This window comes from Coregonus clupeaformis, unplaced genomic scaffold, assembly GCF_020615455.1.
Source record: "Coregonus clupeaformis isolate EN_2021a unplaced genomic scaffold, ASM2061545v1 scaf0022, whole genome shotgun sequence".
Lineage (NCBI taxonomy): Eukaryota > Metazoa > Chordata > Actinopteri > Salmoniformes > Salmonidae > Coregonus > Coregonus clupeaformis.
This window is the reverse complement of record NW_025533477.1, coordinates 1,234,540-1,250,232: the sequence shown is the minus strand read 5'-3', so window position 1 is coordinate 1,250,232 and position 15,693 is coordinate 1,234,540. Positions and strand designations below refer to the sequence as shown.

At 44.6% G+C, this 15,693-nt stretch overlaps 1 protein-coding gene across 1 annotated transcript in view; it reads right to left on the bottom strand.

Annotated features, from left to right (window-relative positions):
* The window catches only part of ergic1 (endoplasmic reticulum-golgi intermediate compartment 1), a 124,365-nt gene that overhangs the window by 85,775 nt on the left and 22,897 nt on the right, over positions 1 to 15,693 (bottom strand). The window contains exons 2-4 of the mRNA XM_045212553.1: positions 14,618 to 14,679; positions 3,863 to 3,935; positions 1,078 to 1,172 (exon numbers count right to left, since the gene is read on the bottom strand). Coding sequence (XP_045068488.1) covers positions 1,078 to 1,172; positions 3,863 to 3,935; positions 14,618 to 14,679 — 230 coding nt within the window. The remainder of the gene's footprint in view (positions 1 to 1,077; positions 1,173 to 3,862; positions 3,936 to 14,617; positions 14,680 to 15,693) is intronic.

The window sequence follows — 15,693 nt, the reverse complement described above, 5'->3', positions numbered from 1 at the left end:
CTGGGAAACACTGACCAACACTTTGGTTCCTACCCTGTCACAATAACGCCTCCATAGAGATCCTATTAGTGTTATGTGAACGCCTCCCTGGCCTCTTCATTCGTTGTCATGTCAACACTGGATTCAAAGTACCCAGTATTACATTCATACTATAGAATTTGAATAATAATCTGTGTTTTTTTTTTTATTGTTATTTTACTTTCTACCCCATTTTCTCCATAATTTCGTGATATCCAACTGGTAGTTACAGTCTTGTCCCATCGCTGCAACTCCCGAACGGACTCGGGAGAGGCGAAGGTCGAGAGCCATGCGTCCTCCGAAACACGACCCTGCCAAGCCGCACTGCTTCTTGACACACTGCTCGTTTAACCCGGAAGCCAGCCGCACCAATGTGTCGGAGGAAACACCGTACAACTGGTGACCGAAATCAGCGTGCATGCGCCCGTCCCGCCACAGCAGTCGCTAGAGCGCAATGGGACAAGGACATCCCTGCCGGCCAAACCCTCCCCTAACCCGAACGTCGCTGGGCCAAATGTGTCTCCCGGTCGCGGACGGCTGCGACACAGCCCGGGATCGAACCCGGATCTGTTGTGACGCCTCAAGCACTGCGATGCAGTGCCTTAGACCGCTGGGCCACTCGGGAGGCCACCCAAGTGTTTTGATCTAAATTGCAAGTCAAATCGCAATTGCAATATCTGGTTAGAAATAAGGCCTAGAATGTTTGCCCATATCCTGCAACCCAACATGGCAGTGTGGAAATGATCTCAAATGAGATCAACTTCTGGTTGAAGTTAAATTGAACAGTTTAAAACAATCAGAATGGAGAAAGCCCCGTTGAAATCACTTAGCATGTATGTGCTGCCACCCGAGGGTCACGCACCACCCATAAAGCAAATGTAGAACTTGTATTATTCAAATACATAAAATACTGTCAAATCCAGTCAGAAAGGTGACAGTGTTTTGAGAGGTGTACATTGTGGATACGTACGGATGTATTAATAATGACCTATATAAAGTTAGTACATTCAGACAGTAATACAGTGTATAACAGTGGATATGTACGGATAATATACTCACAATCACAGTGTAAGTTTGGCAAACTGATGTTTAAACTCACATCAATCTTCCCACCACTGTTCTTATCAGGGTCGTCAACATACAGCTCATTAACACTGGGGGGAGAGAGAGGCAGACAATGGTTAGATACACCAAGCATTCAAGTTATACAACAAAGAGCATCTTTCAAGGAACACACAGTAAGTGGGAGAGGTAAACCATCTTCATGAGAGTACAGTTTGAGATCCCTTTCAATAGCATGTTCTGACTCACCCCCAGCTGTCCTCCCCCTCTCCCTCCTCATCTCACCCAGCACAGAGAAGCTGTCCTCCCCCTCTCCCTCCTCATCTCACCCAGTACAGAGAAGCTGTCCTCCCCCTCTCCCTCCTCATCTCACCCAGTACAGAGAAGCTGTCCTCCCCCTCATCTCACCCAGTACAGAGAAGCTGTCCTCCCTCATCTCACCCAGTACAGAGAAGCTGTCCTCCCCTCATCTCACCCAGTACAGAGAAGCTGTCCTCCCCTCATCTCACCCAGTACAGAGAAGCTGTCCTCCCCCTCATCTCACCCAGTACAGAGAAGCTGTCCTCCCCTCATCTCACCCAGTACAGAGAAGCTGTCCTCCCCTCATCTCACCCAGTACAGAGAAGCTGTCCTCCCCCTCATCTCACCCAGTACAGAGAAGCTGTCCTCCCCTCATCTCACCCAGTACAGAGAAGCTGTCCTCCCCTCCCTCCTCATCTCACCCAGTACAGAGAAGCTGTCCTCCCCTCATCTCACCCAGTACAGAGAAGCTGTCCTCCCCCTCATCTCACCCAGTACAGAGAAGCTGTCCTCCCCTCCCTCCTCATCTCACCCAGCACAGAGAAGCTGTCCTCCCCCTCCCCTCCTCATCTCACCCAGTACAGAGAAGCTGTCCGCCCCTCTCCCCCTCCTCATCTCACCCAGCACAGAGAAGCCGTCCTCCCCCTCATCTCACCCAGTACAGAGAAGCTGTCCTCCCCCTCATCTCACCCAGTACAGAGAAGCTGTCCTCCCCCTCATCTCACCCAGTACAGAGAAGCTGTCCTCCCCCTCATCTCACCCAGTACAGAGAAGCTGTCCTCCCCTCATCTCACCCAGTACAGAGAAGCTGTCCTCCCCTCATCTCACCCAGTACAGAGAAGCTGTCCTCCCCTCATCTCACCCAGTACAGAGAAAGCTGTCCTCCCCTCATCTCACCCAGTACAGAGAAGCTGTCCTCCCCCTCATCTCACCCAGTACAGAGAAGCTGTCCTCCCCTCATCTCACCCAGCACAGAGAAGCTGTCCTCCCTCTCCCTCCTCATCTCACCCAGCACAGAGAAGCTGTCCTCCCCTCTCCCTCCTCATCTCACCCAGCACAGAGAAGCTGTCCCCCCTCTCCCTCCTCATCTCACCCAGCACAGAGAAGCCGTCCTCCCCTCTCCCTCCTCATCTCACCCAGTACAGAGAAGCTGTCCTCCCCCTCTCCCTCCTCATCTCACCCAGCACAGAGAAGCTGTCCTCCCCCTCTCCCTCCTCATCTCACCCAGCACAGAGAAGCTGTCCTCCCCCTCTCCCTCCTCATCTCACCCAGCACAGAGAAGCTGTCCTCCCCCCTCTCCTCCTCATCTCACCCAGCACAGAGAAGCTGTCCTCCCCCTCCCCTCCTCATCTCACCCAGTACAGAGAAGCTGTCCCCCCCCTCTCCTCCTCATCTCACCCAGCACAGAGAAGCTGTCCTCCCCCTCTCCCTCCTCATCTCACCCAGCACAGAGAAGCTGTCCTCCCCCTCTCCCTCCTCATCTCACCCAGCACAGAGAAGCTGTCCTCCCTCCTCATCTCACAGCCTAATATCCTGTCCAAAAGATGTCTCCATGTTGGTTATGGCACCGGCCGCGTCACACAGCATCATAATGAACACAAGACATCCTCATTCATGATCAACACTCGTTACATTTATTTCTTTGTTGCGTCTTTAACAGAAAAGGAAATAAGATGACAGACAGGAAATAATTAGATTTTGGGCATTTTTAGGATAGATGATGTCTCTAACCAACACTGATTTGTCTAGCATTGTAAGGATAGATGATGTCTCTAACCAACACTGATTTGTCTAGCATTGTAAGGATAGATGATGTCTCTAACCAACACTGATTTGTCTAGCATTGTAAGGATAGATGATGTCTCTAACCAACACTGATTTGTCTAGCATTGTAAGGATAGATTATGTCTCTAACCAACATTGTAAATGGTAAAAGTCTTACGTCTGTAATGTATTTTTGATGTGTGTATGGACCCCAGGAAGATTAGCTGTCAACTAGATGTCGTCATGGCATCAGCTAATGGGGATCCATATACAGATAAAGAGAGTGGATGGTGTCCCTAACCACTGACTTGGAGTCAGATACAGTATGTTGCCGTCACCGTAATAGTTAAGGGTTAGGATAGCCAAGTACAACTAACCTGACCCAAGATCTGTGGTTAAGACAGGAGATATATTGGTGTATTGGACTTACAGTTCATTGGCTATGAGTGATGTCTGTTCTGACATCTGGATTTGGGATTATTTCTGTCTGTGTGTTTTAGGGAAAACCCCAGATGAAGACCAAGAGCCAGAACAATAAAGATACTGTTTTATTAACTTCCACTGAATCTCCTCTCTATGGGTTTTAAACCACAGGAAATAATGTGCTCGTCAGGTATTTTTAGTATTTAATGTGTCAGTGGAGGTAGAGGTGGTGTGTGTGTGTGTGTGTGTGTGTGTGTGTGTGTGTGTGTGTGTGTGTGTGTGTGTACGTACTTACATTTCAGTGGCTATGAATCCCTTCAGCTCAGAGAGGAACAGGAACAACATGAAGACACAGCAGATGATGGAGACTGTGAAGGAGAGGAGTTAGATTTGTTCATTGAGAGGTACACACTGCTATTAAACCAAATAAATGATTTGGGGCTGGGAACCACCCTATTTTGGGTCGCAGTCCATCAGCCTAGAACTTCTAGAACCTTCTAAAGCTTCCATAATCTACAAGAGAATAAACCTCAAATGTGCAGTAGTTTCTAGCCTTGGCCATAGTCCATTACCAATGTGCAGTAGTTTCTAGCCTTGGCCATAGTCCATTACTAGGCTTGGGCGGTATTCCGTATACGAAGGAATTTGGAAAAATTCTTTATTTGACGTTTTTCAATCAATCTGAATATTTTTAGCTACTTAAAAAGTAAATACATGCAGTCAAATTGTGCAATATGTTAGGAGATGAAGCAGATCGCGTTCTTCATTTCACCGGTCACATTATTTTACATTATGAAGCTTACCGTCGTTCCCCAGAACAGTTGAGCCAGTCAGGTGTTTGTTTGTAAATAGCACAACAGGAGAAAGTGGGAGCAGGGGAGTCCATAGTGTTCTATATCTATCAGTGAGTCCATAGTGTTCTATATCTATCAGTGAGTCCATAGTGTTCTATATCTATCAGTGAGTCCATAGTGTTCTATATCTATCAGTGAGTCCATAGTGTTCTATATCTATCAGTGAGTCCATAGTGTTCTATATCTATCAGTGAGTCCATAGTGTTCTATATATCTATCAGTGAGTCCATAGTGTTCTATATCTATCAGTGAGTCCATAGTGTTCTATATCTATCAGTGCGTCCATAGTGTTCTATATCTATCAGTGAGTCTCTGCTGGTGAGTCCATAGTGTTCTATATCTATCAGTGAGTCCATAGTGTTCTATATCTATCAGTGAGTCCATAGTGTTCTATATCTATCAGTGAGTCCATAGTGTTCTATATCTATCAGTGAGTCCATAGTGTTCTATATCTATCAGTGAGTCCATAGTGTTCTATATCTATCAGTGAGTCCATAGTGTTCTATATCTATCAGTGAGTCTCTGCTGGTGAGTCCATAGTGTTCTATATCTATCAGTGAGTCTCTGCTGGTGAGTCCATAGTGTTCTATATCTATCAGTGAGTCTCTGCTGGTAGTCCATAGTGTTCTATATCTATCAGTGAGTCCATAGTGTTCTATATCTATCAGTGAGTCCATAGTGTTCTATATCTATCAGTGAGTCCATAGTGTTCTATATCTATCAGTGAGTCCATAGTGTTCTATATCTATCAGTGAGTCCATAGTGTTCTATATCTATCAGTGAGTCTCTGCTGGTGAGTCCATAGTGTTCTATATCTATCAGTGAGTCCATAGTGTTCTATATCTATCAGTGAGTCCATAGTGTTCTATATCTATCAGTGAGTCCATAGTGTTCTATATCTATCAGTGAGTCCATAGTGTTCTATATCTATCAGTGAGTCCATAGTGTTCTATATCTATCAGTGAGTCCATAGTGTTCTATATCTATCAGTGAGTCCATAGTGTTCTATATCTATCAGTGAGTCCATAGTGTTCTATATCTATCAGTGAGTCCATAGTGTTCTATATCTATCAGTGAGTCTCTGCTGGTGAGTCAGTGTCATCATCAGCGTATACAGTGTGTTTTTAAGCCCTGGATTCCTAGCTCCCTCGATATTATTGTTGGATCTGATTTTAATAGCTAACATTTTGATGGCCATAATAAATAGATATGCTGATAGTGGACAACCTTGTTTTACTCCTCTTGACAGTTTAAAACTTTTTGAGAAGTATCCATTAGTTACTATTTTACACCTAGGGTTACTATACATAACTTTAACCCATTTTATGGGTTCTCCAAAATTGAAATGTCCAAGCATTTATATATAAACTCCAGTCGTACTTAATCAAAAGCCTTTTCAAAGTCAGCTATGAATAGCAGGCCTGGTTTCCCAGATTTTTCATAGTGTTCTATTGTTTCCAGTAATTGCCATCCAGCCCTGGAGTTTTCCCGGACTTAACGGCTTTAATTGCATCAAGAAGTTCCTCCTCATAACTTCAACCCATTGTATAAGAGATTCTCCAAAATTGAAATATTCCAGGCATTTACATGTACGCCGCATTCGGAAAGTATTCAGACCCCTTGACTTTTTCCTCATTTTGTTTCGTTACAGCCTTATTCTAAAATGGATTAAATAGTTTTTTCCCCCTCAATCAATCTATACACAATACCCCATAATGACAAAGCGAAAACAGGTTTTTAGTTTAGTTTTGTGTGCAAAGCTGTCATCAAGGCAAAGGGAGGCTATTTGAAGAATTTAAAATATAAAATATATTTTGCTTTGTTTAACACTTTTTTGGTTACAACATGATTCCATATGTGTTATTTCATAGTTCTGATATATTCACTATAATTCTACAATGTAGAAAATAGTCAAAATAAAGAACAACCCTTGAATGAGTAGGTGTTCACAAACTTTTGACCGGTAGTGTACATTACATTACCTTTCTCTGTTCAAGAGAGCCTACACCCACCCCACCCCACCCCCAGCCATCCCATCCTGCCTCTGTACCTTTGGCAGCATGGGAGTGGTCCTCTTGCTCTTCTTGCCAGTTATTCAATTTGTGGAATTTCTTTCCTTCTTAATGCATTTGAGCCAATCAGTTGTGTTGTATGTCGGGAAAAAGTCCCCCTGTTTCTAGCTCCTAGCATTATTATTATTATTATATTATTGCAGTATTATTGTTTTTTTTAAATGTTTTTTCGTACATTATTTGCTCAGAATGTTTCTTGTATTATTACCTACAGCCGAAAATAACTGAGATATTAGATCGGCTGTCACTCACCAGAAATTCGACTTCCCTGACCTGGATCTTTTGTTTGACCCGAGGGATGGAGAAGAGGAAGAAGAAGTTGGGCACTAGCCAAACAGGCGTCATACCATCCACTGATTCAGAGTATATTACTCGCTAACGTTCAGTCCCTGGACAATAAAGTAGACGAGCTCAGGGCGAGGATCTCCTTCCAGAGAGATATCAGGGACTGTAACATTTTCTGTTTTACAGAATCATGGCTCTATCTGAATATATTGTCCACATCCATTCAGCCAATAGGGTTCTCCGTCCATCGTGTGGACAGGAAGAATGTGATTGTGGTAATGTACCAGGAACTCAAGGCCTTTTGTTCTCCCAATCTGGAATACCTTACCATCAAATGCTGACCCCATCATCTCCTGAGAGAATTTTCTTTGGTCATCATCACTACCGTGTACAGTGCATTCGGAAAGTATTCAGACCCCTTGACTTTTCCACATTTTGTTACGTTACAGCCTTATTCTAAAATGGATTAAATTAATTATTTTCCTCATCAATCTACACACAATACCCAATAATGACAAAGCGAAAACAGGTTTAGACATTTTTGCAAATGTATTCCAAATAAAAAACAGAAATACCTTATTTACATAAGTATTAAGACCCTTTGCTATGAGGCTCAGGTGCATCCTGTTTCCATTGATCATCCTTGAGATGTTTCTACAACTTGATTGGAGTCCACCTGTGGTAACTCCAATTGATTGGACATGATTTGGAAAGGCACACACACCTGTCTATATAAGGTCCCACAGTTGACAGTGCATGTCAGATCAAAAACCATTCCATGAGGTCGATGGAATTGTCTGTAGAGCTCTGTGACAGGATTGTGTTGAGGCACAGATCTGGGGAAGGGTACCAAAAAATGTCTGCAGCATTGAAGGTCCCCAAGAACACAGTGGCCTCCATTATTCTTAAAATGGAAGAAGTTTCGAACCACCAAGACTCTTCCTAGAGCTGGCCGCCCGGCCAAACTGAGCAATCGGGGGAGAAGGGCCTTGGTCAGGGAGGTGACCAAGAACCCGATGGTCACTCTGACCGAGCTCCAAAGTTCCTCTGTGGAGATGGGAGAACCTTCCAGAAGAACAACCATCTCTGCAGCACTCCACCAATCAGGCCTTTATGGTAGAGTGGCCAGACGGAAGCCACTCCTCAGTAAAAGGCACATGACAGCCCGCTTGGAGTTTGCTAAAAGGCACCTAAAGGACTCTCAGACAATGAGAAACAAGATTCTCTGGTCTGATGAAACCAAGATTGAACTCTTTGGCCTGAATGCCAAGCGTCATGTCTGGAGGAAACCTGGCACCATCCCTACGGTGAATCATGGTGGTGGCAGCATCATGCTGTGGGGATGTTTTTCAGCGGCAGGGACTGGGAGACTAGTCAGGATCGAGGGAAAGATGAACGGAGCAAAGTACAGAGAGATCCTTGATGAAAACCTGCTCCAGAGCGCTCAAGACCTCAGACTGGGGCAAAGGTTCACCTTCCAACAGGACAACGACCCTAAGCACACAGCCAAGATGATGCAGGAGAAACTCCCCAAATACAGGTGTGCCAAGCTTGTAGCGTCATACCCAAGAAGACTCAAGGCTGTAATCGCTGCCAAAGGTGCTTCAACAAAGTACTGTGTAAAGGGTCTGAATACTCATGTAAATGTGATTTCAGTTTTTTATTTTTTATAAATTTGCAAACATTTCTAAAAACCTGTTTTTGCTTTGTCATTATGGGGTATTGTGTGTAGATTGATGAGAAAAAACAGACAATTTTATTCATTTTGGAATAAGGCTGTAACGTAACAAAATGGGGAAAAGTCAAAGGGTCTGAATACTTTCCGATTGCACTGCATATTTATAATGTATACACATGGTTATTTCTTTGCTCAGAAAAATGGGGGCGGGCCAAATAAAATGACCCACAGGCCGCCTATTGAAGAACCCTGGACCAACCCTCTGATACTGAGCTCCATATTTACATGTAACAACATCCTGTGTTGATAAAGTTAAATACAGGACGGAACTGACCTGACCCACCTCCAAAATGAAACCCTATTCCCTATACAGCGCACTACTTTTGACCCGATAGGGCTCACTATGTAGGGCATAGGGTTCCACTTGGGACTCAGCCCAGGTGTCTACCCGGTGTTCTCATGTTACCATGGAGACCACATGACCGCAGTCTGACGGTGAGTCACGGGGAGAGCTCTTTCTCAGCAAGGTGAAGCTTGTTTACGTGGCGAGTCTCCTAGGTACTCACCGGGTCATGTGACCTTGTGGTTGAGCAACGTCATTGGACGAGCTGTCCTGTGGTGTTCTAAAAAGGTGTGTGTGTGTGTTCTAAATATTTACATTAAAAAAGGTAATGTTTAACTAAGACAAAACAATAGAATGATATCAGCTACTCTAACACATAGCTAGAGCAGTCATTCAGGTTCATTACGGGACAGGTGATCTTTGCTCTACCTTCCAAGACGTGTGTATGAATGCGGGTGTGTGTGAGCGTGTGTAGGTCTTCACTATGGAAGGAGAGAGGAATCATGTTAGTGATGTCAGCTAGTGGAATCTGTTCTCAGTAGTGAAATATTGAAATCAGAGCTCAACACTGGTGACACAGTGTAACTAAATGTTCCCGTGTTGACACGACGACAGTAGGTGTAAGTTCTACACTTCTGGTTATAAAGTAAATGTCGTGTTAACGTCTGTGGTGAAATCTAGGCTCAAGTTATAGGTCTGATCGTCTGGCTTATGGTGGGAAAACTAAAGCTCTTTTACACATAACAGAACGTTTTTAATTCATTCAACTTGGCTGCCCAAGGAATATCTATTGACCCATATTTTGGCACCATAAAGTATTCATGTATCATGTATTTGTGTTGGAGTTGTTTGTTGGCTAACTTTGGGACTGATGAAACTAACCGAACATGGGTAGTATTTATTTAAATCAGTAAAATACCCTCATGGGGACTGAACCCACTGGCATCCAGCTCCAGAGAACACAATGTGGTGACCTTCAGGGGGAGGGTCTGTAGGGGGGAGAGGAGGGGGAGGGTCTGTAGGGGGGAGAGGAGCAGCTGTAGGGGGGAGAGGGGCTGTTGGGGGGAGGAGGGGCTGTAGGGGGGAGGAGGGGCTGTAGGAGGTTCACTGTGGTCTACCTGTTCAGAGGAAAACAACAACTAACTGAACCCCTAGACAGTAGCATATGAAAGGAATGGCTCCTGTAAGTATAAGCAATACTACGGTATCAATATGGTACCATCTGGTATAATAAATTACATCTGTGCCATATTTCTTTACACTTATTAAATAGCTTTTAGTCTTCACAAAGAGACTAGGGGTGCCCCTCTGAGTACATTCTGTAGGGGCTAGGGGTCAGGGTTCAATATGGAGTTGGGCAAGACCTGGAGAGACTCACTCAGTCTCTATGACATCATAAGGGCTCCTCGTGTAGCCCAGTTGGTAGAGCATGGCGCTTGCAACGCCAGGGTTGTGGGTTCGATTCCCACGGGGGGCTAGTATGAAAAAAGTATGAAAAAATGTATGTACTCACTAACTGTAAGTGGCTCTGGATAAGAGCGTCTGCTAAATGACTAAAATGTAAATGTAAAATAAGAATGTGACCTGCCTCCAGTGAGTCAGAGGGCAATGCGGTGGAGGAGATCTTCATCGGCTATACTTGGTGGGCTATACTCAGGGTCTCAGGGTAGTAGGTTGGTGGGCTATACTCAGCCTTGTCTCAGGGTAGTAGGTTGGTGGTCTGTTGATATCCCTCTGGTGGTGTGGGGGCTGTGCTTTGGCAAAGTGGGTGGGGTTATATCCTGCCTGGTTGGCCCTGTCCGGGGGCATCGTCGGACGGGGCCACAGTGTCTCCCGACCCCCCCGTCTCAACCTCCAGTATCTATGCTGCAATAGTCTATGTGCCGGGGGACTAGGGTCAGTCTGTTATATCTGGTGTTATTCTCCTGTCTTATCTGGTGTCCTGTGTGAATTTAAGTATGCACCCTCTAATTGTCTCTCCCGGAGGACCATGCCTCAGGACTACCTGGCCGGATGACTCCTGGCTGTCCCCAGTCCACCTGGTCGTTCCAGTTTTAACTCTTCTGCCTGCGGCTATGGAACCCTGACCTGTTCACCGGACGTGCTACCTTGTCCCAGACCTGCTGTTTTCAACTCTCTCTCTCTACGGCACCTGCTATTTCAACCTCTAAATGCTCGGCTATGAAAAGCCAAGTGATATTTACTCCTGATGTACTGACCTGTTGCAACCTCTACAACCACTGTGATTATTATTTGACCCTGCTGGTCATCTATGAACGTTTGAACATCTTGGAGAAAAATCTGGCCTTAATGGCCATGTACTGTTATAATCTCCACCCGGCACAGCCAGAAGAGGACTGGCCACCCCTCAGAGCCTGGTTCCTCTCTAGGTTTCTTCCTAGGTTTCTGCCTTTCTAGAGAGTTTTTCCTAGCCACTGTGCTTCTACATCTGCATTGCTGCTGTTTGGGGTTTTAGGCAGGGTTTCTGTATAGCACTTTGTGACATCTGCTGATGTAAAAAGGGCTTTATAAATACATTTGAATGTCAAAGTTCACCCCTAAGATCTTCCCATGATATCATCAGGGATGGGCCAATGATGAATCAATATTGGTCATGATTAGGAAACTGAAACAAAACAACCACATAGTTGATCTCCTAGTAATCCCAGTGTGTAATCACAGTCAGACACGGTGACAGCCTGGTGACGGACAGGAAAACAACATGATACAACAACGAAACAAAGATTCCACTGGATTCCAGAGGACTGACTGACAGTTCTAGAATGCCTGAGGGCTGAGGGGGCGGGGCACAATTAATCATTAACATTCTCTTACACATGGTTACGTTTCACCTGAGTAATGACAGGTATCCACCTACCCAATGGCATCATGCACGTGTGCTTAAAAAGTAAGTTCAGTAATTCATTTAACATCTGAAAATGTTAAAACAGGACAAATCTGAAGGGGCACGTGACTGGACCAGGCAAAGAGTACATTTACATTTTACATTTTAGTCATTTAGCAGACGCTCTTATCCAGAGCGACTTACAGTTAGTGAGTGCATACATTATTATTATAAAAATCAAATAAAATCATACCCCCCGTGGGAATCGAACCCACAACCCTGCCGTTGCAAACGCCATGCTCTACCAACTGAGCTACATCCCTGCCGGCCATTCCCCCCCCCCCCAGAGCTGACTGGGCAGGACGCTAGATATCGTCAGCGGAGGAGGAGAGAGCGTGTAGAGCAGGGAGGGGTAACTGCAGCCCCCTTTTGCCCGTGGACCAACTTCCTGTTGAGAGCTAGAATAATAAAGCAGAATAATAGAATACACAAGGTCCAATTATCAGCAGTTACTCAATTAGCCCAGGTCAGCGAAAATGTAATGTTGATTGGTAAATTAGTCTAGTGGCCAGCTATCTAAACTTGTAGTAAGCATGGTCGAATTAGTTATCATATTAAAAACTGCAAACATTTGCCTCCACCCTATTTCAAAATGTGTAGAATTGCAGGATATTTGCTGTAAAATTGCAAAATCTTCTCTCTGCCCCATAGCAAAATGTGTAGAATTGCAGGAAATTAACTTTTAAACTAAAAATGGTTCTCTTCGCTGTCACGAGGGGGGCAGCTAAAATGTTTTGCTCGCAAGGTGGGGGTGGGGGGGTTATGGATGTGGCTATAGACCCACGAGCCACGGTTTTATTTGTGGCCCATCAAAGCTGAGAGAGTGATGGCCGCAGTGGCTCGTGGGTAAATAGATATATTTTTGACATAGAATTAGGCATAATGATTATGACGCTAGATTGCAGGCAAAAGCTGTTTCTGGAGTTTTAAAAATTCAACCCCCCTCCATCCTCACGTACTTCATGCCCCCCTCTAAAATCATGGGTGCGACTGCACCTACCTAATGGAGACGTTCCTGGAGTAGGTCAGTATCTTTACTATGACAGGTACATACCTGACAGGTGAGTAGACTAGTTGAACCATGAGGTGACAGGTACATACCTGCACCCTGACAGGTGATCAGACTAGTTGAACCATGAGGTGACAGGTTCATACCTGTACTCTGACAGGTGAGTAGACTAGTTGAACCATGAGGTGACAGGTACATACAGTGAGGGAAAAAAGTATTTGATCCCCTGCTGATTTTGTCTGGCAGCGAAACAGTTCATTCAGCCTCATTTACTGCCTTAAAAAAAAAAAAAAAAACTCTGCTGATTTTGTACGTTTGCCCAATGATCATTCTATAATTTTAATGGTAGGTTTATTTGAACAGTGAGAGACAGAATAACAACAAAAAAATCCAGAAAAACGCATGTCAAAAATGTTATAAATTGATTTGCATTTTAATGAGGGAAATAAGTATTTGACCCCCTCTCAATCAAATATTTCTGGCTCCCAGGTGTCTTTTATACAGGTAACGAGCTGAGATTAGGAGCACACTCTTAAAGGGAGTGCTCCTAATCTCAGTTTGTTACCTGTATAAAAGACACCTGTCCACAGAAGCAATCAATCAATCAGATTCCATGGCCAAGACCAAAGAGCTCTCCAAGGATGTCAGGGTCAAGATTGTAGACCTACACAAGGCTGGAATGGGCTACAAGACCATCGCCAAGCAGCTTGGTGAGAAGGTGACAACAGTTGGTGCGATTATTCGCAAATGGAAGAAACACAAAAGAACTGTCAATCTCCCTCGGCCTGGGGCTCCATGCAAGATCTCACCTCGTGGAGTTTCAATGATCATGAGAACGGTGAGGAATCAGCCCAGAACTACACGGGAGGATCTAGTCAATGATTTCAAGGCAGCTGGGACCATAGTTACCAAGAAAACAATTGGTAACGCACTACGCCGTGAAGGACTGAAATCCTGCAGCGCCCGCAAGGTCCCCCTGCTCAAGAAAGCACATATACATGGCCGTCTGAAGTTTGCCAATTAACATCTGGATGATTCAGAGGAGAACTGGGTGAAAGTGTTGTGGTCAGATGAGACCAAAATGGAGCTCTTTGGCATCAACTCAACTCGCCGTGTTTGGAGGAGGAATGCTGCCTATGACCCCAAGAACACCATCCCCACTGTCAAACATGGAGGTGGAAACATTATGCTTTGGGGGTGTTTTTCTGCTAAGGGGACAGGACAACTTCACCGCATCAAAGGGACGATGGACGGGGCCATCTTGGGTGAGAACCTCCTTCCCTCAGCCAGGGCATTGAAAATGGGTCATGGATGGGTATTCCAGCATGACAATGACCCAAAACACACGGCCAAGGCAACAAAGGAGTGGCTCAAGAAGAAGCACATTAAGGTCCTGGAGTGGCCTAGCCAGTCTCCAGACCTTAATCCCATAGAAAATCTGTGGAGGGAAGCTGAAGGTTCGAGTTGCCAAACGTCAGCCTCGAAACCTTAATGACTTGGAGAAGATCTGCAAAGAGGAGTGGGACAAAATCCCTCCTGAGATGTGTGCAAACCTGGTGGCCAACTACAAGAAACGTCTGACCTCTGTGATTGCCAACAAGAGTTTTGCCACCAAGTACTAAGTCATGTTTTGCAGAGGGGGTCAAATACTTATTTCCCTCATTAAAATGCAAATCAATTTATAACATTTTTGACATGCGTTTTTCTGGATTTCTTTGTTGTTATTCTGTCTCTCACTGTTCAAATAAACCTACCATTAAAATTATAGACTGATCATGTCTTTGTCAGTGGGCAAACGTACAAAATCAGCAGGGGATCAAATACTTTTTTCCCCTCACTGTAGCTGCACTCTGACAGGTGAGTAGACTAGTTGAACCATGAGGTGTGTGTGAAGGGCTACTCACCCACAGCTCCTGTGTACGTGGGCTGGGTCAGGTCTTTGGGTACTTTCCTGTAGATATCCAACCTAATGGAAGAGAAAGAAAGAGGGAGCGGTTAGAAAAAGTCAAATATAGCTGCAGCAGCAATGAACGGGGTTCACAAGAGGACAGAAAGAACACAAGATCAGTTGGATAACAAAAGCAAGCACTCTATCATGTAGGAACGATCTTCCTTTATGTGCAATCCGTGAAAGCGTTACCATGTTTATCTCTCAATACCACAAGCATGACGCAAGTGTAGCATGTAGGAGGCAGGTAGCTTAGTGGTTAAGAGCGTTGTGCCAGTAACCGAAAGGTCGCTGGTTCTAATCCCCGAGCCAACTAGGTGAAAAATCTGTCGGTGTGCCCTTGAGCAAGGCACTTAACCCTAATTGCTCCTGTAAGTCGCTCTGGATAAGAGCGTCTGCTAAATTAAGTTTAGTCTAGTGCTGTCGGTTGGAATGCAGCAGGTAATCATTCTTAAAAGGCATTACTTCATGTATTTAGTTATATATATGCTGACTGAGCAAGCGGCAGGACTTCTGGGGTCTCATTTTCCCTAATAAAATATTTTTTCTCAAAACCATTAAACCTCTAAATACTAAATCTGGATGAATCTGAGGTATGGTTCATAAGGAGAAGATGCAGATGATTTTGAGCATTAGCGTTACATATGCAAAGAAAGAGTTGTTAATAGTTCCCTTGTTTTTAGAGATATCAATACCAAATGCCGTGTGGTTCGTCTTAGGGACGTCCATGATAGAGACGACAAGTGGATTCGATTGGAGTGGATTTACAGTGGTTTAAATGGATACGTAAAATCAGATTTTTTATTTGTCAATAACTCAGCCATGTTTTGACCAATCTTAGTTTTTCTCAAACTAAGTTAACATTTTAAAATAAATTAAAGAAAGTTAAGACATGTACCATGGGCCTACATGCCGAATTTGGATATTTAGAAACCACTTCTGGTTCAAATTTGGATATGAGGGTTTCAGTGAGACTGCTTATAACAGCGCCACCTACAGGCCAATCGCTGCCATTCTTTTTGACCAAGTTAC